This window comes from Hyperolius riggenbachi, chromosome 8, assembly GCF_040937935.1.
Source record: "Hyperolius riggenbachi isolate aHypRig1 chromosome 8, aHypRig1.pri, whole genome shotgun sequence".
Classification (NCBI taxonomy): Eukaryota; Metazoa; Chordata; class Amphibia; order Anura; family Hyperoliidae; genus Hyperolius; species Hyperolius riggenbachi.
The window spans coordinates 47,982,113-48,006,489 of NC_090653.1; the positions used below are offsets into that span (position 1 = coordinate 47,982,113).

The 24,377-nt window shown below is 46.6% G+C and overlaps 1 protein-coding gene across 1 annotated transcript in view; it reads left to right on the forward strand.

Moving 5' to 3' along the window:
* Positions 1–19,585, forward strand: part of CSNK2B (casein kinase 2 beta) — a 51,179-nt gene extending 31,594 nt beyond the window's left edge. Inside the window, exons 5-7 of the mRNA XM_068249404.1 lie at positions 11,935–12,010; positions 14,488–14,677; positions 19,312–19,585. Coding sequence (XP_068105505.1) covers positions 11,935–12,010; positions 14,488–14,677; positions 19,312–19,402 — 357 coding nt within the window. The 3' untranslated portion in view covers positions 19,403–19,585. The remainder of the gene's footprint in view (positions 1–11,934; positions 12,011–14,487; positions 14,678–19,311) is intronic.
* The last annotated feature ends 4,792 nt before the right edge of the window (positions 19,586–24,377 follow it).

The following is a 24,377-nucleotide window of genomic DNA, read 5'->3' on the forward strand; positions in this document are numbered from 1 at the left end:
GTAAGGGGTCTCATATTTTTTTTTTTTTCAGTTATACAGCATTCGCTAATATTTCCAGTTTACACACTACACTCTGCATTTTAAACTATGAAACAGAGCAGAGCTAATGACCTTTTGAACTTACCTGCATCTTATCGGAAGTTGTCTTTATTTGATGTAAAAGTGCTTCAGAAAATAACACTGACTACATCAGAGAGCTCTCAGAGAAGCTTGTTTGCATAGATAACAAGTGATGCAGTGTTCTCCCCAGAATTTTTTTCCAGCCGGGTGGCATGAAAAAGTAGCCGGGTGGGTTGCGACAGGGGTATTCAGGGCCGATGCAACTGTGCTTACCGCACAGGATGAGGAGGAACAGCCGGTGCTTACCAAAATTAGCTGGGTGAAGCACCCCTCTAAAAGTGCCTGATGAGAACACTGAATATTGGTGTTATAGTTGCATTTCATACTAGGGGTGATCATTGCATTTAATATGTCGGTTAATTTCACGTATCATACAAGGGTGTTCGTTACATTTCAAAAGGAGGGGGGGGGGAGTTTGCTTTTCATATGGATGTTATTTGTTGCTGGGGTAGAGGGGTATTGCAGATAGTGTACAGGGGTCAGTATTATACTAAATTATCTGCAATACCCCTCTACCCCAGCAGTAAATAACATCCATATGAAATTACATGCATGTGAACTCTGCAAGAATTACTCCCCACCCACACACTGTCCTTTCAATCCACCTGCGCATACCTTCAATACTGGAACTGTGTTCCATATTTACTTTTTTGCATCAGAGGGCAACTTTTAACAGACTTTGCCCAACTACCACAACCAGATTTGTGCTTTTGACTGCTCTAGGCCAACTTTTTACATTTGTAAATCAAGTAAAATATAAGCACATATGGGCAATCAGGCAGGCTGACACAGAAAGCATTCAGCACCATCCTCCATCTCCAGCAAGTCAGCTTATCTAAATTGCAGCTGACTGCAGTCATTGTTTGTTTTCTCAGGTCCCCTAGCTTGAAAGCTCTGCAGACTGAACTATATCAGATAAAGTGCTCCTGCTCATTAGGGGACACAGAGATCTCATACCAGAGTGGAAGGAGTTCCTGTTCAGTTCTCCCGGCATCAGAGCGGCATAAATCAGAACAGCTTCTGTTGAAGAGAAGCAGCGGGGATACAGAGGGGGCGGGGCGAGGAGCTCAATGCCGTGCACTGCCTGATCTTATCTGTGCACTGAGTGAGTCGGCCTCGGAGCTGCTGGTGGAAGGGATGGGACTGGCTGCTGACATTCATGCAGCCAGCCCAGGACAGAGGGAACACACTGGTTTCTCTGGGTGTGAGAGACAATCTGCTCGCAGCTTCAGCCTCTCCCCACACAGCAGTAGCCTGCCTGCACTACACTCGATCACACTAGATGTGTATCGGATGTCCGCCTCCACTAGCTGAGCTGCCTGCGAGTTAACACGTGAATGCAATGCAGACACAGGCAGCCAGCAAAGCGGGGCGGACTAGCAGAGTAGAAACAGCACTACTAGGGAGAAGCTGAGGCTGACACACTCCATTAGAAGTTTGGATCTCAGCTCACTCCCGTATGCAGAGCATGGTCCTGCCCCTTACAACCTACCCAGCCAATCACTGTACCAGGAGGAGGTCACACAGGCAGAGAAGTCTCCTGCAGCATATATATAGCGGAGGCTTTCGCTATTGTCTGAGACGGCCACTGAAAGAAGGCAGTGAAGGGCTCATGGCTGCAGTTTTACAGCTCCACTTCTTTCTAGTTCGACGGGCAGGAAAGCAGGTGGGCGGGCATTCAAATCAGCCGGGCGGCACGCCCACTTAATTAGGCCTGGGGAGAACACTGTGATGTTTCTTAACTCTTCCTGTACTGGAAACATGAGACTCCTATCTCTGCTGCTAATGTTCTATTTCTTAGCTGTACTGAACATACAATTCATTATATTGTAAGTTTATTTACACTTCAGATTCCCTTTAAGGCTGGGTATACACATCATTGTCCTAAAATATCAAAATCATTTCTTAGTACTTAATTCAGCCCCTTTCCTGTACAAATGTAGTGTTTAGCAGATATGCAGAGCAGCGTGTTCTGCCCTATGGAGAGAGGAGGAGGAGTAGGATGAGGAAGAATGAGCTGCCTGATCTGCGGTTCTGTTTCTTTATAACTTACAAGATGGTGTAACTCCAGAATCCTGTGACCTCTCAACCAGCGAAGTGAACACATGCGTGGAGCTACTTCATTGGCTGTACCATGGAAGCAGCATGCCTGTGTTGTACGCTGTACAGAGCTGCTGTGACTATCATTGCTGCATGCCTGTATTATACACTGTACAGAGCTGCTGTGACTGTCAGGGCTGCATGCCTGTGTTATACGCTGTACAGAGCTGCTGTGACTGTCAGGGCTGCATGCCTGTGTTATACGCTGTACACAGCTGCTGTGACTGTCAGGGCTGCATGCCTGTGTTATACGCTGTACACAGCTGCTGTGACTGTCAGGGCTGCATGCCTGTATTATACACTGTACAGAGCTGCTGTGCTTGTCAGGGCTGCATGCCTGTGTTGTACACTGTACAGAGCTGCTGTGCTTGTCAGGGCTGCATGCCTGTGTTATACGCTGTACAGAGCTGCTGTGACTGTCAGGGCTGCATGCCTGTGTTATACACTGTACAGAGCTGCTGTGACTGTCAGGGCTGCATGCCTGTGTTATACGCTGAACAGGACTGCTGAGACTGTCAGAGCTGCATGCCTGTATTATACACTACAGAGCTGCTGTGACTGTCAGGGCTGCATGCCTGTGTTATACACTGTACAGGGCTGCTGTGACTGTCAGGGCTGCATGCCTGTATTATACACTGTACAGGGCTGCTGTGACTGTCAGGGCTGCATGCCTGTGTTATACGCGGTACAGGGCTGCTGTGACTGTCAGGGCTGCATGCCTGTGTTATACGCGGTACAGAGCTGCTGTGACTGTCAGGGCTGCATGCCTGTGTTATACATGGTACAGAGCTGCTATGACTGTCAGGGCTGCATGCCTGTATTATACACTGTACAGGGCTGCTGTGACTGTCAGGGCTGCATGCCTGTTATACGCTGTACAGAGCTGCTGTGACTGACAGGGCTGCATGCCTGTATTATACACTGTACAGGGCTGCTGTGACTGTCAGGGCTGCATGCCTGTATTATACACTGTACAGGGCTGCTGTGACTGTCAGGGCTGCATGCCTGTTATACGCTGTACAGGGCTGCTGTGACTGTCAGGGCTGCATGCCTGTTATACGCTGTACAGGGCTGCTGTGACTGTCAGGGCTGCATGCCTGTGTTATACGCGGTACAGAGCTGCTGTGACTGTCAGGGCTGCATGCCTGTGTTATACGCGGTACAGAGCTGCTGTGACTGTCAGGGCTGCATGCCTGTGTTATACATGGTACAGAGCTGCTATGACTGTCAGGGCTGCATGCCTGTATTATACACTGTACAGGGCTGCTGTGACTGTCAGGGCTGCATGCCTGTTATACGCTGTACAGAGCTGCTGTGACTGACAGGGCTGCATGCCTGTATTATACACTGTACAGGGCTGCTGTGACTGTCAGGGCTGCATGCCTGTATTATACACTGTACAGGGCTGCTGTGACTGTCAGGGCTGCATGCCTGTATTATACACTGTACAGGGCTGCTGTGACTGTCAGGGCTGCATGCCTGTATTATACACTGTACAGGGCTGCTGTGACTGTCAGGGCTGCATGCCTGTTATACGCTGTACAGGGCTGCTGTGACTGTCAGGGCTGCATGCCTGTATTATACACTGTACAGGGCTGCTGTGACTGTCAGGGCTGCATGCCTGTTATACACTGTACAGGGCTGCTGTGACTGTCAGGGCTGCATGCCTGTTATACGCTGTACAGGGCTGCTGTGACTGTCAGGGCTGCATGCCTGTTATACGCTGTACAGGGCTGCTGTGACTGTCAGGGCTGCATGCCTGTGTTATACGCGGTACAGAGCTGCTGTGACTGTCAGGGCTGCATGCCTGTGTTGTACACTGTACAGAGCTGCTGTGCTTGTCAGGGCTGCATGCCTGTGTTATACGCTGTACAGAGCTGCTGTGACTGTCAGGGCTGCATGCCTGTGTTATACACTGTACAGAGCTGCTGTGACTGTCAGGGCTGCATGCCTGTGTTATACGCTGAACAGGACTGCTGAGACTGTCAGAGCTGCATGCCTGTATTATACACTACAGAGCTGCTGTGACTGTCAGGGCTGCATGCCTGTGTTATACACTGTACAGGGCTGCTGTGACTGTCAGGGCTGCATGCCTGTATTATACACTGTACAGGGCTGCTGTGACTGTCAGGGCTGCATGCCTGTGTTATACGCGGTACAGGGCTGCTGTGACTGTCAGGGCTGCATGCCTGTGTTATACGCGGTACAGAGCTGCTGTGACTGTCAGGGCTGCATGCCTGTGTTATACATGGTACAGAGCTGCTATGACTGTCAGGGCTGCATGCCTGTATTATACACTGTACAGGGCTGCTGTGACTGTCAGGGCTGCATGCCTGTTATACGCTGTACAGAGCTGCTGTGACTGACAGGGCTGCATGCCTGTATTATACACTGTACAGGGCTGCTGTGACTGTCAGGGCTGCATGCCTGTATTATACACTGTACAGGGCTGCTGTGACTGTCAGGGCTGCATGCCTGTATTATACACTGTACAGGGCTGCTGTGACTGTCAGGGCTGCATGCCTGTATTATACACTGTACAGGGCTGCTGTGACTGTCAGGGCTGCATGCCTGTATTATACACTGTACAGGGCTGCTGTGACTGTCAGGGCTGCATGCCTGTTATACGCTGTACAGGGCTGCTGTGACTGTCAGGGCTGCATGCCTGTATTATACACTGTACAGGGCTGCTGTGACTGTCAGGGCTGCATGCCTGTTATACGCTGTACAGGGCTGCTGTGACTGTCAGGGCTGCATGCCTGTGTTATACGCGGTACAGAGCTGCTGTGACTGTCAGGGCTGCATGCCTGTGTTATACGCGGTACAGAGCTGCTGTGACTGTCAGGGCTGCATGCCTGTGTTATACACTGTACAGAGCTGCTGTGACTGTCAGGGCTGCATGCCTGTGTTATACGCGGTACAAAGCTGCTGTGACTGTCAGGGCTGCATGCCTGTGTTATACGCGGTACAGGGCTGCTGTGACTGTCAGGGCTGCATGCCTGTGTTATACGCGGTACAGGGCTGCTGTGACTGTCAGGGCTGCATGCCTGTGTTATACGCGGTACAAAGCTGCTGTGACTGTCAGGGCTGCATGCCTGTGTTATACGCGGTACAGGGCTGCTGTGACTGTCAGGGCTGCATACCTGTGTTATACGCGGTACAAAGCTGCTGTGACTGTCAGGGCTGCATACCTGTGTTATACGCGGTACAAAGCTGCTGTGACTGTCAGGGCTGCATGCCTGTGTTATACGCGGTACAGAGCTGCTGTGACTGTCAGGGCTGCATACCTGTGTTATACGCGGTACAGAGCTGCTATGACTGTCAGGGCTGCATACCTGTGTTATACGCGGTACAAAGCTGCTGTGACTGTCAGGGCCAGCCTGGGATACAGCTTCACACAAGCAGAAACCCTTTCTCTGTGCTGACACCATCACCCCCTCCCTGCAGCGCTCCCCAACCACTATAACAGCTGCTCAATGTGCAGAGACCACTGAACACTACCCCACTCATGACTGATTCATAGCTGTCAATACTTTCCCATCATGCACCTGCTGTTTCTAAACTAATGGACCTGCCCTGCTTGTCAGGTTTTGGCATTCCTAATGGGAAGATTTATCAGGAACTGGAAGTTGTTAACCTCTTAGTGACCTTTGCTTTTCCTTCAGTGCAAATGTTTACATTTTAGTTTTAAACGCTATTCATTTATTAGTGTCTGCTTGAAGTGGATTGAAAAAAAGACACATTCTTCACACTGCATGTTGAAATCCAGAACATGATTAGGTTTAAAAAAATGGAAACCAAACCCATGCTTGCTTTACAGTACATCTGAAGTGATAGGGATTTGAAGGCTGCCATATTTATTTCCTGTTACAATACCAGTTGCCTGGCAGCCCTGCTGATCTCTTGGGCTGAGGAGTCGGTGGTTTCAATAAACTGAGTAGTCGGATGATTTGTACCAACGCCACAGCCCTGGGCTGCTGTAGTGTCTGAATCAAACACCTGAAACAAGCATGCAGCTAATAAAGTAAGACTTCAGTTAGAGCTCCTGATCTGCATGCTTGTTCAGGGTCTATGTCTAAAAGTATTAGTGGTAGATGCTCAGCAGGACAGCCAGGCAACTTGCGTTGTTTAACAGGAAATAGATATGTTGGCCTCCTTAGCGGTCTTACTTTAGGTGTGCTTTAAAGAGAATCTGTACTGTCCGATTTGTACAATAAAAAACATACAAATCGAGTCATTGTGATCTCCTGGATCTCTTTGCCGTTTCCGCCACTCCCCGCCGCGATCCTGGGTTTTAATCACCAGTTTTAGGCAGTGTTTACAAACAAAAAACCATGGCCGCTAACCAGGAATTGGTGTGTGTGTGTGTATGTGTGTGTGTGTGTATGTATGTATGTATGTCTATCTATATATCCTGTTACAGTATACTACTACAAGTTTTTATTACAAAGTGAATTATCTGGCAGACAAGCTGAAAGTGAGCAGAGACCTTCCTGTGACTAAATAACAAAGCACACACACGCAGCTTGCAGGGGGCGTGGAGGGGGGGGTGCATAACTTCTCCCTATCACAGCAGAGGTATTGCATTCCTCTCTGGGTCGACAAAGCTTGACAAAGAAAAGATTAGATATATTACAGAGACAGTGCAACTACAACAGGCTGCAGTATTCCAGAGCACAGGTATAGGAATTTATAGCATAGAAGAAATAAGGCTGGAAAATGTGTTAGTCTCTTTAAAGAGACACAGGAGCGAAAAAAAAATTATGATGATTTGTATGTGAAGTACAGCTAAGAAAAAAACATTAGGAGCAGAGACCTAAGTCTAATATTGTTTCCAGTACAGGAAGAGTTAAGAAACCCCAGTTGTTATGTATGCAAAAGAGCCACTGAGCTCTACGACTTTCGAAGTCTCTGAGAGCTCGGTCTTCTAAAGCTTGTTATCTCGACTGTTAGTCGATGGTTTTTTTTTTTTTTTTCGTTTTTTTTTTTTCGTTTTTTTTTTTTCGTTTTTTTTTTTTTCCCTTCTGCAGAGGACCGTTCAAAAGTTCACTGGCCTGCTCTGTAAAATCATTTAGAATGCTGAGTAGTGTGTAAACTGCAAAGATTAGAGAATGGTGCAATGTTATAAAAAAAAACCTGAAAATAAAAATGAGAATATTTTCTTTGCTACTAATGTTCTATTAATTATCCATACTACACAACCAATTCGTTATTTTTTTTGCTTCAGTGTCTCTTTAACCCTCCTGGCCGTAACCCCGGCCTACACTCAGGGTAGCCGCCGCAGAGGATTTTTCTGCCCAGGGAGGGATTTTTTGAATAAAAATTGTTGTAACCTTTGTAGCTAGCACTTCGCTAGCTACCTGTGTCCCCAAGTCCCTCCGCTCCGATCCCCCCCAATCGCTGCTGTTATACGTACCCCCACCCCAGATCCCGCGATGGCGCAGCCTCACCAATCAGCTCAAGGCTTTGCTATGGGGAGGATCGGGATTGTGCAGGAAGTCAGACGTCCTGTCAGAGCGTCGCCATAGCAACGACTGAAGCTCATTGGGGAGGCTGCAGCTCTCGCGAGATCGCGGCAAGGTAACGTATAGCGGCAGCGATCAGGGGGATCAGAAGGGTGGGGAGGGGGACTTGGGGGACAATGGTAGCTAGCCTAGTGCGAGCTCCAAAGGCTAAAACAACTTGAATTCAAAAAACTGCGTACCGGCAGGAGGGTTCAGGCTGGGAGCACACTGTTTTCTGAACAGGAAAACACATTTAAACTGAGAATGCATATTAACCACCTTAGCGGTATGGACGAGCTCAACTCGTCCATTACCGCCAGAGGGTGCCGCTCAGGCCCTGCTGGGCCGATTTTGATAAAATAAAAAGCAGCACACGCAGCCGGCACTTTGCCAGCCACGTGTGCTACCTGATCGCCGCCGCAGCGCGGCGATCCGCCACGTTCAGTGGCGAAAGAGGGTCCCCCCAGCTGCCCGAGCCCTGCGCAGCCGGAACAAATAGTTCCGGCCAGCGCTAAGGGCTGGATCGGAGGCGGCTGACGTCCATGACGTCACTCCGCTCGTCGCCATGGCGACGAGGAAAGCCAAACAAGGAAGGCTGCTCATTGCAGCCTTCCTTGTTAATTCTGATCGCCGAAGGCGATCGGAATTACGCTTCAGGAGCGCCCTCTAGTGGGCTTTCATGCAGCCAACTTTCAGTTGGCTGCATGAAATAGTTTTTTTTTAATTTAAAAAAAACCCTCCTGCAGCCGCCCTGGCGATCTCAATAAAATGCCAGGGTGGTTAAAGGCAACTGAGCTCCTGGAATTTTTATTTTTTTTTTAGAAACTTTCCCATAGCAGCTGTTTGCAATAGTGTGCCATGGGGGTGAGCGTCCTTACTTGCCTACGGGGTGCTGCTCCTCTAGCCCACCCAGTCCATATGGGATGTGTCATCTTCCAGCAGGAGACCACAATTGTGCGCTTATATAAAATGCAGCACAGCCCTCCCCCACCCTCGACTTTGCGATTTAGGGTTATGTTAAAGCCAATGGGTACCGGATTCAAAAAGAAAAAGTCAGATACTCACCTAAGGAGAGGGAAGGCTCGGTCCTAATGAGCCTTCCCTCTCCTCTCCCGGTGCCCTCGGTGCTGCGCTGGCTCTCCCGTTCGCGTCCGCCGCCGCAGGGACTTCGGAGGTCTTCGGGAGCACTCGGGCTTCCGAAGACGGGCCGCTCCATACTACGTACGCGCGAGTGCGTCATAGAGGGCGCTTGCGCATGCGTAGTATGGAGCGGCCGCTTCATCGGGAGCCCGAGTGCTCCCGAAGGCATGCGGAACTGGCAGTATTTGACCGAACTGGTCGAATACTGCCACGGGGGATCCTGCGCGGGACCGGGCACCGGGAGAGGAGGGGGAAGGCTCATTAGGACCGAGCCTTCCCTCTCCTTAGGTGAGTATCTGACTTTTTTTTTTTTTTAATCTGGTAAACATTCACTTTAAGCCTGGCTGCTTTGACTGATTGTATCATCGACAGATAAATTGGACACCCAAATTGGCAAATAATTTAAGTGTGCGCATATGGCACCAGCTGGTTGGTGCTCTTTAAAAATTATGAATTAGCATTATTATTTTTATGTATTTACCATATTTATCGGCATGTAAAGGTGACCACTAGCGATCTAATTTCTAGTGAAAAATTGTTTGTGCGATCAGATAATTTTGATTGGAAAAAAAATCATTCACTACACCATCAACGAACCAATCTTTGCTTCCTATCGCAACCAACAAGAAAATCCACATTTTTGGTTTGACGAAAATCCAATCGGACGACTATTTTATAATTGTTCGTAATCGATTGTGCCCATCAGCTGAGATTTACAATCTATCCGATCAGAATTTCTGATCGCTCAAACCGATTTTTCGCTAGAAATTGGACTGTTAGTGGCCACCTTAAGACTCTCCGGACCATAAGACGCATCTAGGTTTAGAGGGCAAAACATGCTTCTATTTATTCATGGGGTGCGGAGGAGACGCGAGGACAATACAGGGGAGTCTTGTGTTCGCGGCGGTTCATATCGGGGGACGTTCGCAAGTTGGGGACTCCCTGTATTTGGCACATAAGATGCAGTGATTTGAAAAATACATTATATAGCGCTGATCTCTTTTGCAGTGCTTTACGGAGTGTATAGTGTTGTTACTGTCCATCAGAGGAGCTCACAATCTAATCCCTACCATAGTTCCATGTCTATCATAGTCTAGTATTTTGAGTTTTTCTGGTTGTTGTTAATGGAACTGGCCTATAAAAATCCTGCTGGCTTCTGGATTGAACAGCCTTGCTTCTGATTTCACAATTTGTTTTTCCCCTGGGATAAGGAGCAACAGCAATGCACAAAGTGAAGCAACACGCAGCAGCCAATTACATGTCAGTCTTCTGTGGTCAGCTGAGTAAAAGATGAATTCCGATCTGGCTGCTTTCTCAGTGCTGAGCTGGAGATTGCTGAGAACACCGCTAAATAGGTCTCACATTGCAGCTTATGTGGCTGGCAGTTACCTTGCATCGAGTCTGTTTCCCATAACCTCAGGCTGCAGCCATAGCGCCTGCTGGCAGGTTGTGGTATGTAATGGAATATTCAACCTTCTACAGCTACGGAATATAAACTCTGTTTGTTTGTTTGTATGTTGAGAACATGAGACAACCCTGAGGTGAAAAAACAAGACTTTACTGCAAAATCCCTGTTATCTGGAACTCAGACAACAGGAAGTCTTAACTAACCAGCATGCCTGTGGAGATAACAAGGACTGTGTTTGTTTGTTTTCTTTTGTGCTTTTTTTTGTGGGGTGGAGGGGGGGGGGGGGTTAGGCCATAAAATAATCAGAGCCTCCAGCGCAGTCTCCTGTAGCTCCTAGTGGCTTTCCAGCATTCATGCATGGCTCCCGGCATGTCGCGTGACCTGACGCAGGTGACACAGAGGATGCCAGAAAGCCGCTAGGAGCTACATGAAGGTTAGGAGACGGTGTCTGTGAGTATTTGAGGGGGGGGGGGGGGGGTGTATTACTGCTTTTTTGGCTGCTTGTGCCAGATTTCGGGGACTTTGCTGTACTTGCCTAAGAAGAGGGAAGGTTTTGGATCCTCATGAGGCATTCTGAGTCCTCCTGGAGAGGAGATGGCTTTGGCTACCCGGACCCTCCTGAAGAACACCTCCGTGCTGCACAGAGTACAGCCGCGCCGGCCCAGTAGCGCAGTAGATCTTTAAATTTAATCGGAAGGAATCCAGTCCATCATATCCACGTACACTATTCATTTTTTTTTTATTAAAAATTGGTCAAATTTTTTCACCAAGGCCAATAGATGCTTATTAAAGCAGATCCAAGATGAAAAACTAACTATAACAATTAACTTGTCTATATGTCTTATCTAAAGTTTAGATGGTTTACACAGCAAATCTAGCTGAAAACAGCTTCAACGGTATGTGATTTATTCCTGTGATACCATGAGAGCAGCCATGGTATGTTTTGTCACATTGCACACAGGCAAGCTAATCTGTATCTCCAGCCCTCAGCCTGTGAAAACTTCACTCCCCTCTCCTCCCCTCTGCCTCTGAAATCTCTGGCTGGACTGAGCTCCCATAAGCCCCTAATACTAAGGCTCAGAGTGCCAAGGCACTCTGGAGAAGCTGTGGACGAGGCTTGTTTCGTTTATAGGGAATTAGAGTATTAAAACAAAAAAGTATTTGCCTTGAGGAATGCCCTATAAACTATACAGTATGTAAGGAACACAATTATTCAATGTGTAAAAGTTTCTCGGATCCACTTTGAAGAATTTAAGACACCTAAACTGAGAGGGATATAGTCATATTTAGAAAAAGTATGCAAATCAGATCTTCCTCACCAAAATCTGACAAGATTAGCTGCATGCTTTTTTTTCTGGCGTTATTCAGACGCTATTGCAGCCAAAGAGAGCAGCAGGACAGCCAGGCAACTGGTATCGTTTAACAGGAAATAAATATGACAGCCTACAAAGCTCTCGCACTTCCGATGTCCTTTAAGAAATTGATCGATTCTTCTTGATGGTAAAAAAAAAATAAAAAAATAAAGAATTTGAGTTTCCTATACAGTTAATAATTTTTAGCGAAGTGTCAATGCCTCTTTTACATTTGAATTGTAGCACAAGAGCTGTATACCTCATATAGTTGTGCCTGTTGTGTCTCATGCTTGTTTTCCTGTTGCCACAGCTGGAGAAGTATCAGCAGGGGGACTTTGGCTATTGTCCTCGGGTGTACTGTGAGAACCAGCCCATGCTGCCAATCGGTGAGTGACCTTCCTCTTCCCCATTTCTGCCCCGCCTCTGTTTACTTGTTACTGTGCTAAAGTTTGCAGACACTTTCCCAGATAGTTCTACCTCTACTTCCCATTACTGCTGCCTGAAACCGTACACCTGAGCAGGGATGCTCAAATTCGGATTCGGGAGATACCCGGATAGTTGCTATCCGGATATCTCCCAGTAAACCTGTGCGGGGGGGTCAAGCTTACCTGTCTGACGTCTTCTTTGGTCCGTCCCTCAGCGCCTCCCACGATGCGGTCCACGCGCATCACGTGAATCACGTGACTATAAACACTTCCTCCTTCAACCCGGAAGTCACGTGACCGCTGCGTGGACCGCATCGTGGGAGGCGCTGAGGGACGGACTAATGAAGACGTCAGACAGGTAAGCTTGACCCCTCGCCCAGCCCGCACAGGTTTACTGGGAGATATCCGGATAGCAACTATCCGGGTATCTCCCGAATCCGAATTTGAGCATCCCTACACCTGAGACATTGAAAGCAAAAGGATTTATAATTTCCTCAAGTCCCACTGTGTATGGGTGGTCCCGGCTGTGTGCATTCCACAATCACTCGCATGGTCAGTATTGTTCTGTGCAAGCACAGTTAGTCAAACTGCTCATGTACAGATTGCTTTCCGACTACTAAAGCATGCGCTGTAGTCCCCTAATAGCTCGGTCAGGGATATTACTGGGGCAGACAGTGGCACAACAGAGGGGAATGGGAGGATGGCGAGGGAAGAAGCCCCTGGTAAGTATAAATTCTTTTGCTTTGAATGTCTCAGGTACACTTTAAAGAGGAATTCCAGTGAAAATAATGTAATAAAAAAATGCTTCAGTTTTACAATTATTATGTATAACTGATTTAGTCAGTGTTTGCCCATTGTAAAATCTTTTAAATCCCTGATTTACATTCTGACATTTATTACATGGTGACATTTTTACTGCTGGCAGGTGTGATGTAGCTGCTGCATGCTTTGTTGGCAGTTGGAAACAGCTGTAATCAGCTATTTCCCACAATGCAACAAGGTTCACAGACAGGAAACTGCCAGGAGTACCACGGTCCTCAGTTTCTTGTGGGAGGGGTTTCACCACAATATCAGTCATACAGCGCCCCCTGATGGTCTGTTTGTGAAAAGGAATAGATTTCTCATGTAAAAGGGGGTATCAGCTACTGATTGGGATAAAGTTCAATTCTTGGTTGGAGTTTCTCTTTAACTGGTAGCCACGACTGTATATTTACGCCCTGCGCGAGTGCTGTTCCTGTCCCAGGGGCGTAGATGCTCATCTTCTGTAGTTTGAGAGGCACGTGCCCCCCGTGGCAACCTATAGGAAACAGATTGGTGTTAGGACTATGTTCACATTCACCAACCTAAGTGCCTTATTAACGAATAATTTCTGCTGAAACGAACAGCAGAGATTATTCATTGAAATGTGTTTTTTTTTTTTTTTTTTTTTTTTATTACTATAGTTTTCAGTGCCATCTAGTGGCCAAATTTTAAAATTGAACAAACACAAAAAAAAAATCCAACACACTTAAATAAAAATGAACTCCATCCTGTCCTTGCATTTCAAAAAGATATACATTGTTAGGGACTTAACTTTTTATATATATGTATGTAATAAGGGTTTATTATTGATATTTTGCAAAATAGGGATTGTAATTATTAATGACGTATTATGAGAAAAACAAACACACAAAATGAAGAAAATGCACCTTCATTGCCAAATTTTTATTGCCAAATTATTTATTATCGCCATACATTGTACTAGGAACATAATTTCAATGTCGTGATAACTGGGACAAAAGGGCAAATTAAATGGGTGGGTTTTATCCAAAGTAACATTTAGGTTTTTTTTTCAATTGGTGGCAAAAAAAACCCCATTTATAGATTATTGCTACTTATCATATGGAAATTAAAGTTATTGGCAAATGAATGGGAAGAGCGCCGAAATGTGAAAATTGCTCTGGTCCATATAAAGGCAATTACTGGTAATATTCACCCGTTTTATAGTCCCCTAATTAACCACTTCTCCTCCCTCGGGACAAGTAACTACGTCCCTGCAAAATGCCATAACTGGCCTAGCTACCACATCCCTCCGCACCGCGGTCCCGCTTGAAACAAGCATGCAGCTAATCCAGTCTGACTTCAGGCAGAGCACCTGATCTGCATGCTTGTTCAGGGGCTGTGGCTAAAAGTATTACACAGGATCAGCAGGAGAGTCAGGGAACTGGTATTATTTTAAAAGGAAAAATCCATATCCTTCTCAGTTTAGGTTCCCTTTAAGGTGAAGTGGTTAATGTCAAGTGAATGAATGGGAGTAAAAGATCTAATTTTATTGTTGAACTCCTCAGAGCTTAGTGCGTTGTGTATACATTTCTGAATGCTACATTTTGTATTACTGGGAAATATGACAGAATTTGGAATTACCCTTTACATAAGAACCCTCATCTCCCTCCCCTCAGGTCTTTCCGACATCCCCGGTGAAGCTATGGTAAAGCTGTATTGCCCTAAATGTATGGATGTTTATACCCCCAAGTCTTCCCGCCACCATCACACAGATGGAGCATACTTTGGCACTGGATTCCCTCATATGCTCTTCATGGTTCACCCAGAATATCGACCTAAGAGACCCGCCAATCAGTTTGTTCCTAGGTAAGTTCCTGAACGCTAAAGTAAGACTTGGAGAACCCTTGGGGATGGTTGCTGGATGTAATATTTTAATAATACAGGAAATATGACTGACTGTTTCTCTAGGGCATATTGGTAGATGTTTCCCCCATGTGATGTTTTCACCGTTGCTAGTGGCCAGGGGCTACAGGTGACCTGACTACTGTGGCTCCTCCTTCTTTCCTAGGAAAACTGATGACCAGCACAGCTTGGAACAGACCTTTATAGTGGCTTTAATGTCAAAGGATACCTGAGCACTTAAAGAGAACCAGAGATGAAGAATAGATTTATACATACCTGGGGCTTCCTCCAGCCCTATAAGCCTAAATCATTCCCATGACGCCATCCTCTGCTGCCTCTGTCCGCCGGTACCGGGTCCCGTAATTTTGGCCAGTCGACGCAAGCGCAGTGCGGTCCCTCCGTACTGCGCCTGCGTACAAAGCCGGAGGGAGCCCTTGTGCATGTGTACAACTGGTCATGTCCGGCGGAAGTGACGGGACCCGGTACCGGCGATAGAGGCAGCGGAGGATGGCGGCATGGGAGTGATCCAGGCTTATGGGGCTGGAGGAAGCCCCAGATATGTATAACATCTTTTTTTTATTTTAAAGGATCCCCTCGTCTCTGGTTCCCTTTAAAATATGTAAAAAATATGATGCTGTGTGTGGGGAGTTGTGCAGATGCTTACCGCACTTCCCGTGCCTCAGCGTCACCCTCCATTGTCCGGTATATGGCCCCGTTCTGTATTTTGGGTCGGTGCCCTCTGACTTTGACATACAAAGCTGCACATGCTTTGTATGTCCACTTGGGTTGGAGCGAGCACTGGGGGTACATGTTGTAATGGGAGTTCGCGTGTACAATCAGAGGTGCCAGGGAGCAGGGTCACGAGGCTCCCAAGCAGACATACTGCGCATGTCAAGCGTAGTATGTCCGGGGCAGAGGGCACTGATAGGGCCGACCCGTAATACAGAACTGGGCCATTTACCGGACAACATACCACTTGCTGGCCACGGGGATTTAACTTAACATGTCACTGCCTATAGTCTATGCAGTTCTCTCGCGTTCCACGTCACTCGCGTGCTTTCTCCTTTAACTCTGGTATCAGAGTAGGAAGTAGCTGAAAATTCACATAAAGATGGAGTTGCGAGTGTTTTGCTGGACGGTAGAAGGAAGTGACTGGGAAGTCCCATGAAGGGGGGGGGGTTGAGTTTTTGGCAGGATGACAGTAGCAGAGCAGAAAGCAAATCCATGTCCAAAAATGGCGCTATTGGTACCATGGACACTATTACATCATCGTCCTCCCGTTTCGGGAGCAAAAGCAAAAATATAATGCAGCTACACTACTGATGCAATTTGAGTTTGGAAAACAATATTTAGGCCCAGTGCACACCAAAAACCTCTAGCAGATCTGCAAAACGCTAGCGGTTTTTGAAGCAGATTTCAGAGCGATTCTAGGCATGTTTGGAGAGGTTTTCTAAACATGCCTAGTGTTTTTAGAAGCATTTTTGTGTAGCAGATTTCATATATTGTTACAGTAAATCTGTAACTGAACAGCAACTGTAACAAAAACGCCTGGAAAACCTCTCTGATCTAGCGTTTTTCAGAGCGATTTTCCACTTTCCTATACTTTAACATTGAGGCAGAAACGCCTCAGAAATCTAGAAAATGCTGCAACCCCCGAGTTTGCGTTTGTGGAAAAAAACGAGCCTCGCTGGTGTGCACCATCCCATTCACTTTCAAGCGGTCTCCCCCCTGCAAGCGTTTTAAAAAATGCTCCAGAACCGCTCTGGTGTGCACCGGCCCATAATGAGTAACTAACAAAATTAGTAGACCAATCCATTTAAAGAGAACCAGAGATGAAGCACCCTCATGTATTTTATTACATTTATCAGTGGGAACATGACAGTAAACACCTACCCTGCTTTTAGTTTCATTGTTATCTGCTTAAAGGGACTCCGAGCAGTGCAGAAACTATGGAAAGATGCATATCATTTTAAAGCTCTCTTTCTCCTCTTTCCAATGATATATAAACCACCACCCTACGTCTTTTAGTTTTCGCTATTTTCGCGATTGAAATTGCAGCGGCCGCGATTTCGATCGCGAAAATAGAAAAAAACTAAAAGGTGTAGAGCAACGATTTAGGTGTCGTCAGAAAGAGGAGAAAGAGAGCTTTAAAATGATATCCATCAAGCCATAGTTATATTGTATTACACAGGACGACACTTTCCAGAGTGTCAGCAGCTCCATTCTGCTGAATGCAGCTGCTGACTTTGACAAAAAGTCGCCCTGTGTAATACAATATAACTATGGAAAGATGGATATCATTTTAAAGCTCTCTTTCTACTCTTTCTGACGACACCTAAATCGTTGATCGAAATCTCTGCCGCGGCAATTTCAATCGCGAAAATAGCGATATGCATCTTTCCATAGTTTCTGCACTGCTCGGAGTCCCTTTAATTAGTCTATTAGCAACTGTGATAAGAATCCATCGACTATTCAGTCGAGGTTTGACCTGGAATCATTATAGCTGAGTCACTCTTCTGTGGAGTCCTTTCAAGCCCAAGCCTTCCCCCTCCTGGCTTAGATCTTCTGAGAGCTGTGATGACTGGGAGGGGCTGCTGCTCCTGGGAGAGAAGCTCTGTGGCTGTAATATGATCCCTGTGTGCTCTGTGTGCACTAGATTCTCATAGGAATGAAACTGCAGTTATTATCAGTGACACTTCCTACAGGCAGATCATACCAAAATGAAAGCACATAGATGAAAGGCTGCATTTAGCCTAGATAGCAGCATAGTCTCATATAGCCTAGACAGCACATCCAGAACAACTCATATAACCCGGAAGGAGAAGGGATATGAGCCGGCGGCCATATTTGATTTTTCCTGGAGCAATAATGGATAAAAAACACTAAAAAAGGCACACCAGAGCGGCAAAATTATCAGGTAGAGCATTTATTCTTTACAAGCTATCAACTGATATGTTTATTTTGTGTGAAACGTTCATCTCTGGTTCCCTTTAAAGTGGACACTGAAGCAAAAAAAAAAACTTGTTAGTAGCAGAGTCTCTTTTTTTTTTTTTTTTTTTTTTTTTTTTTATAGCTTTATATTTGCAGTCTATTATATATTTATTTATTGTATTTATAAAGCGTCAACATATTATGCAGCACTGGACATTTAGGTTACAGACAATATTTAGGGGTGACATACAGCAAAATGACAATACAAGAAAAACCAGATCACGCAGCACAGTATGAGTACAAGGTAATGCTTTAGTCAGTCACTGGATGGGAGCATGGAGATTAGGCAAGTTGAGTTCACTCCAATACGAACTACACTCTGTATTTTAAACTATGAAACAGAGCAGTGCTAATGACCCTTTGAACTTCCCTGCAGTAAAACCTTAAAGAGAATCTGTACTCTGAAATTCTTACAATAAAAAGCATACCATTCTATTCATTATGTGCTCCTGGTCCCCTCTGTGCTGTTTCTGCCATTCTCTGCTGCAAACCTGGCTTGTAATTGCCAGTTTTAGGCAGTGTTTACAAACAAACTAACCAGCTTCTAATAGGCTCAGCTAAGCAGAGTGTGTTAGTCACACAGAGCCTGCAGGGGGTGTGTACAGCTTCTAGCTAATCACAAGCAGCCCTGCACATTCCAGTCTGACTGCCTCAGCCTGACTGTGCCGACTATAGAGAGAAGATTAGATCATATAACAGAGATAACACAGCTACTGTGCAATTAGGAAAAGCTGCAGTAAGCCAGACCACATTAGAAAAGGCATAGGAATTTATAGCATAGAAGAAATAAAGATAAACAATTTGTTACAGAGTCTCTTTAAAGAAAACCTGAACTGAAAATGAAGTCAAAATAACCATACAGAGGTCAGACTTACCCCCCGTGTAGTCTACTCCTCAATCTCCTTCTCCTCTCCTGCGTCCTTTTTATCCACTGTGATCAAGGGAATGCTTAGTCCTCCATTTTGAAAATGGCCCTTACCCCAGAACAGCTTCCTGGCCAGCACACTGTTATACTGTAATATCGCCCACTTGAGCCATAGGGAAACAGACATTACTTGGCACATCAGTTGTCCTCTCAGCTATAACTGACAGCAACTGATATACTTCAATTCTGACAAAATATTGTCAGAACTGGAAGGGGTTATTGTCAGAAGAAAATGGTGAGCTTCTGAGAGGAACTGATGGCAAGGTAACTATGTAATGTTCATTTGAAGTTACCTCGTTTATTTTAAATAATTTTACTCAATACAGGTTCCCTTTAGCTGGGAGGGACAGGCTGATATAAGTTCTTCAGAAAACAGTGCCGTGTTCGACCCAAGTTTGGTCAGAGAGCTCAGAGAAGCTCTTTTGCATAGATAACTGAAGTTTAACTCTTCCTGTACTGGAAACAATATGAGGCTCATATTTGTGCTACTAATGTTTTTTCTTAGCATACAAATCATTATCTCATAACTTTATTTTCACTTCAGATTCCCTTTAAGGAAAAATATTGCAAATCGCTTCAATTAAAAAAAAAAAGCTCCCGTTGGAACTCGTGCTTGATGAGTAGCTACAAGTTGAAGGTTTCTTAATGTTCTGTGTATTTTTTCTCTCTCTCTCCGTTTTAGGTTATATGGCTTCAAAATCCACCCCATGGCATACCAGCTCCAGCTTCAGGCAGCCAGTAACTTCAAAAGTCCCGTGAAGACCATGCGTTGAGAGCCAGTCGTGTTACGGTTTTGTGATTGAGACTCGCCGCCCACAGAGCCTCGCTGTAGTGCACCAGTCCAGGAGCTATGTCTTTTTCAGTGTATGATTTCCCACCCCTATTTTGGTTTTAGTCCTGTTAAAGTGTGTTCATATTACCCACAGACGTGGAGGAATAAAATTATATAGAACGTATGCTTGCGTGTGAAAACTGATTTCTGTTATGGCGAGCCTATGCCACTCATGCCCAGAAATATCATTCATCAGGACTTGTATGGAGATTGTCCTCCCTATCACTTACAGCTCCGTCAAAAGGGTCTCTGGTTCATATTGATTTCAGCTTCTAGACACACTCGATGGAACTTGGCCAACGGACGGCTTCCAGTAGAGGCAAACGGGGCCACAAAGTCGGCTGTATGTGCCTCCCAGGACTCCCCTCGTTTAAAGAGAACCCAATCCAAAGCTCGGGTTCGGACATTCATACTTGCCTATGACGAGGGTTAGTGGTGTAACTACAATTCGTTGGACCCCCAAATCAACACTTTGGGGCACTCCAATGTTCACACCCCTTCCCTTGCCTCCCCTTGGTTTCCTTCACAGCCTTGGTGCCCATCTTTTAGGGGCCATGAAACAAGTGTGGCCACCATGATCATAACACCCATAGGAATTGTAACTCCACTCTAGTTACGCCCCTGGCGAGGGGAGCCACTAGATCCTCCAGAGGCTTCCCACGCTGTCTTCTGGTCCTCCGCCAGAGGACAGCCGGATCCTTCAGCAGATCGGTTCTGTGCTCCACGTCTAGCAAGAGCGCAACAATGCCTGCACAGTAGCAAGGAACCACTCATGGATGAGCATGCCCCAGCTTACTGTGCAGGAACGGCTGTATTAACGCAGTCGCAGTATGGCCCCGCCCATGCAAGACCCGCCCTGATCATGTGACTGACGAGCCCTTTTCGATAGCCTTTGGAGGGTCTGCAAGCGACAATGGGGGATCAGAGGACACAGTGGGAAGCCTCTACAGTAAAGGTGTCAAACCGGTCCTTCGAGGGTCGAGGTCCTCACAATTTTTTTTTTTTTTTGTATTGCTTATACAAAAAATAAAGGGAACACAAAAATAAGACATCCTAGATCTGAATGAATGAAATATTCTTATTAAATACTTCATTCTTTACAAAGCTGAATTTGCTGACAACAAAATCACACAAAAATGATCAATGGAAATCAAATTTTTCAACCCATGGAGGTCTTGGTTTGGAGTCACACTCAAAACTAAAGTGGGGGAAAAAAGCAATACAGGCTGATCCAACTTTGAGGTAATGTCCTTTAAAGAGAATCTGTATTGTTAAAATCGCACAAAAGTAAACATACCAGTGCGTTAGGGGACATCTCCTATTACCCTCTGTCACAATTTCGCCGCTCCTCGCCGCATTAAAAGTGGCTAAAAACAGTTTTAAAAAGTTTGTTTATAAACAAACAAAATGGCCACCAAAACAGGAAGTAGGTTGATGTACTGTATGTCCACACATAGAAAATACAACCACACACAAGCAGGCTGTATACACCCTTCCTTTTGAATCTCAAGAGTTCATTTGTGTGCTTATTTCTCCCTGCAGTTCTCTCATGCACTGAAGTTTCAGGCAGCTCTTTTTTCTCCTGCAAACAGCTTTGCCCTTGTCTGTAATTCTTCAGTATGTGAAAGCCCAGAGGATGATTTATCCAGCTTGTAAAAGATAAGAGAGAAGAGAGAAGCTGCTCTAATCTAAATAATACACAGGCAGTGTGCATAGAGGGGCCTGGATAGCAGAATTCAAAGCAGAACCACAACACTGAAGAACTTGGCAGCCTTCCAGACACAGGCTGACAAGTCTGACAAGGGAAAGATACATTGATTTATTACAGAGACTGTGATAGCAGAAAGTGCTGCAGTAAGCCAGAACACATTAGAATAGCTTTTGGAACTTGTAGGATGATAAAAAACAGGATGCAATTTTTGTTACGGAGTCTCTTTAACCCTCTGGGCGATTCAATAAGATCGCCCAGGAGGGGGCGCAGCACTTTTTTTTTTTTTTTTTTAAATCATGTAGCGAGCCCTGGGCTCGCTACATGATAGCCGCTGCCCAGCGGCATCCCCCCACCCACTCCAATCGCCTTCGGCGATCAGAGTAAGCAGGAAATCCTGTTCAGAACGGGATTTCCTGCTGGGCTTCCCCGGCCGCCATGGTGACCGGGCGGGATGACGTCACCGACGTCATGGACGTCGTGACGTCAGAGGGAGTCCCGATCCACCCCTCAGCGCTGCCTGGCACTGTTCGGCCAGGCTGCGCAAGGGGTCGGGGAGGGGGGGGGCTGCGCGGCGGCGAGCGGCGGCGATCGGAAGTTACACGCAGCTAGCAAAGTACTAGCTGCGTGTAACAAAAAAAAAATTATGCAAATCGGCCCACTAGGGCTGGAGAACTCCTCCTGCGCGACATACCCCGAGCTCAGCTCGGGATTATCGCTCAGGAGGTTAAAACAAGACATGGTCTGAGGGATCTCCTCCTAGACCTGGACTAAAGCATCCACCAACTCCTAGACAGTCTGTGGTGCAACGTGGCGTTGGTAAATGAAGCGAGACCTGATATGCTCTATTGGATTCACGCTCAATTGGATTCAGGTCTGGGTAATGGGCGGGCCAGTCTATAGCATCAATGCCTTTCTTCTTGCAGTAACTTCTGACACACTCCATCCACGTAAGGTCTAGCATTGTCTTGCATTAAGAGGAACCCAGGACTAGTGTTGGGCGAACAGTGTTCGCCACTGTTCGGGTTCTGCAGAACATCACCCTGTTCGGGTGATGTTCGAGTTCGGCCGAACACCTGACGGTGCTCGGCCAAACCGTTCGGCCATATGGCCGAACTAAGAGCGCATGGCCGAACGTTCCCCGAACGTTCGGCTAGCGCTGTGATTGGCCGAACGGGTCACGTGGTTCGGACCCGAACGCGCTCTGATTGGCCGAACTGTCACGTGGTTCGGGTAAATAAATACCCGAACCACGTCATATCTCCGCCATTTGTCTGTGGGTTTAGCTTTGGGTAGGCAGGCAGGGTAGTTCGCGCTCCAGCCACGCTAGCCAGGGTCCCCCCCAGTCATTGTGTGTCACTGCTGGGAACAGTAGTACACCGCTCGTTCAGCCACACTATATAGCATTCTGTGTACTGTTCTGTGTCTGCTGGGAACAGTAGTACACCGCTCGTTCAGCCACACTATATAGCATTCTGTGTACTGTTCTGTGTCTGCTGGGAACAGTAGTACACCGCTCGTTCAGCCACACTATATAGCATTCTGTGTACTGTTCTGTGTCTGCTGGGAACAGTAGTACACCGCTCGTTCAGCCACACTATATAGCATTCTGTGTACTGTTCTGTGTCTGCTGGGAACAGTGGTACACCGCTCGTTCAGCCACACTATATAGCATTCTGTGTACTGTTCTGTGTCTGCTGGGAACAGTAGTACACCGCTCGTTCAGCCACACTATATAGCATTCTGTGTACTGTTCTGTGTCTGCTGGGAACAGTAGTACACCGCTCGTTCAGCCACACTATATAGCATTCTGTGTACTGTTCTGTGTCTGCTGGGAACAGTAGTACACCGCTCGTTCAGCCACACTATATAGCATTCTGTGTACTGTTCTGTGTCTGCTGGGAACAGTAGTACACCGCTCGTTCAGCCACACTATATAGCATTCTGTGTACTGTTCTGTGTCTGCTGGGAACAGTAGTACACCGCTCGTTCAGCCACACTATATAGCATTCTGTGTACTGTTCTGTGTCTGCTGGGAATAGTGGTACACCGCTCGTTCAGCCACACTATATAGCATTCTGTGTACTGTTCTGTGTCTGCTGGGAACAGTAGTACACCGCTCGTTCAGCCACACTATATAGCATTCTGTGTACTGTTCTGTGTCTGCTGGGAATAGTGGTACACCGCTCGTTCAGCCACACTATATAGCATTCTGTGTACTGTTCTGTGTCTGCTGGGAACAGTAGTACACCGCTCGTTCAGCCACACTATATAGCATTCTGTGTACTGTTCTGTGTCTGCTGGGAACAGTAGTACACCGCTCGTTCAGCCACACTATATAGCATTCTGTGTACTGTTCTGTGTCTGCTGGGAACAGTAGTACACCGCTCGTTCAGCCACACTATATAGCATTCTGTGTACTGTTCTGTGTCTGCTGGGAACAGTAGTACACCGCTCGTTCAGCCACACTATATAGCATTCTGTGTACTGTTCTGTGTCTGCTGGGAATAGTGGTACACCGCTCGTTCAGCCACACTATATAGCATTCTGTGTACTGTTCTGTGTCTGCTGGGAACAGTAGTACACCGCTCGTTCAGCCACACTATATAGCATTCTGTGTACTGTTCTGTGTCTGCTGGGAACAGTAGTACACCGCTCGTTCAGCCACACTATATAGCATTCTGTGTACTGTTCTGTGTCTGCTGGGAATAGTGGTACACCGCTCGTTCAGCCACACTATATAGCATTCTGTGTACTGTTCTGTGTCTGCTGGGAACAGTGGTACACCGCTCGTTCAGCCACACTATATAGCATTCTGTGTACTGTTCTGTGTCTGCTGGGAACAGTAGTACACCGCTCGTTCAGCCACACTATATAGCATTCTGTGTACTGTTCTGTGTCTGCTGGGAACAGTAGTACACCGCTCGTTCAGCCACACTATATAGCATTCTGTGTACTGTTCTGTGTCTGCTGGGAACAGTAGTACACCGCTCGTTCAGCCACACTATATAGCATTCTGTGTACTGTTCTGTGTCTGCTGGGAATAGTGGTACACCGCTCGTTCAGCCACACTATATAGCATTCTGTGTACTGTTCTGTGTCTGCTGGGAATAGTGGTACACCGCTCGTTCGCCACTGTATAGCATTGTGCTCTGTGTCGCTGCTGGGAATAGTGGTACACCGCTCACCCGTCACTGTATAGCATTGT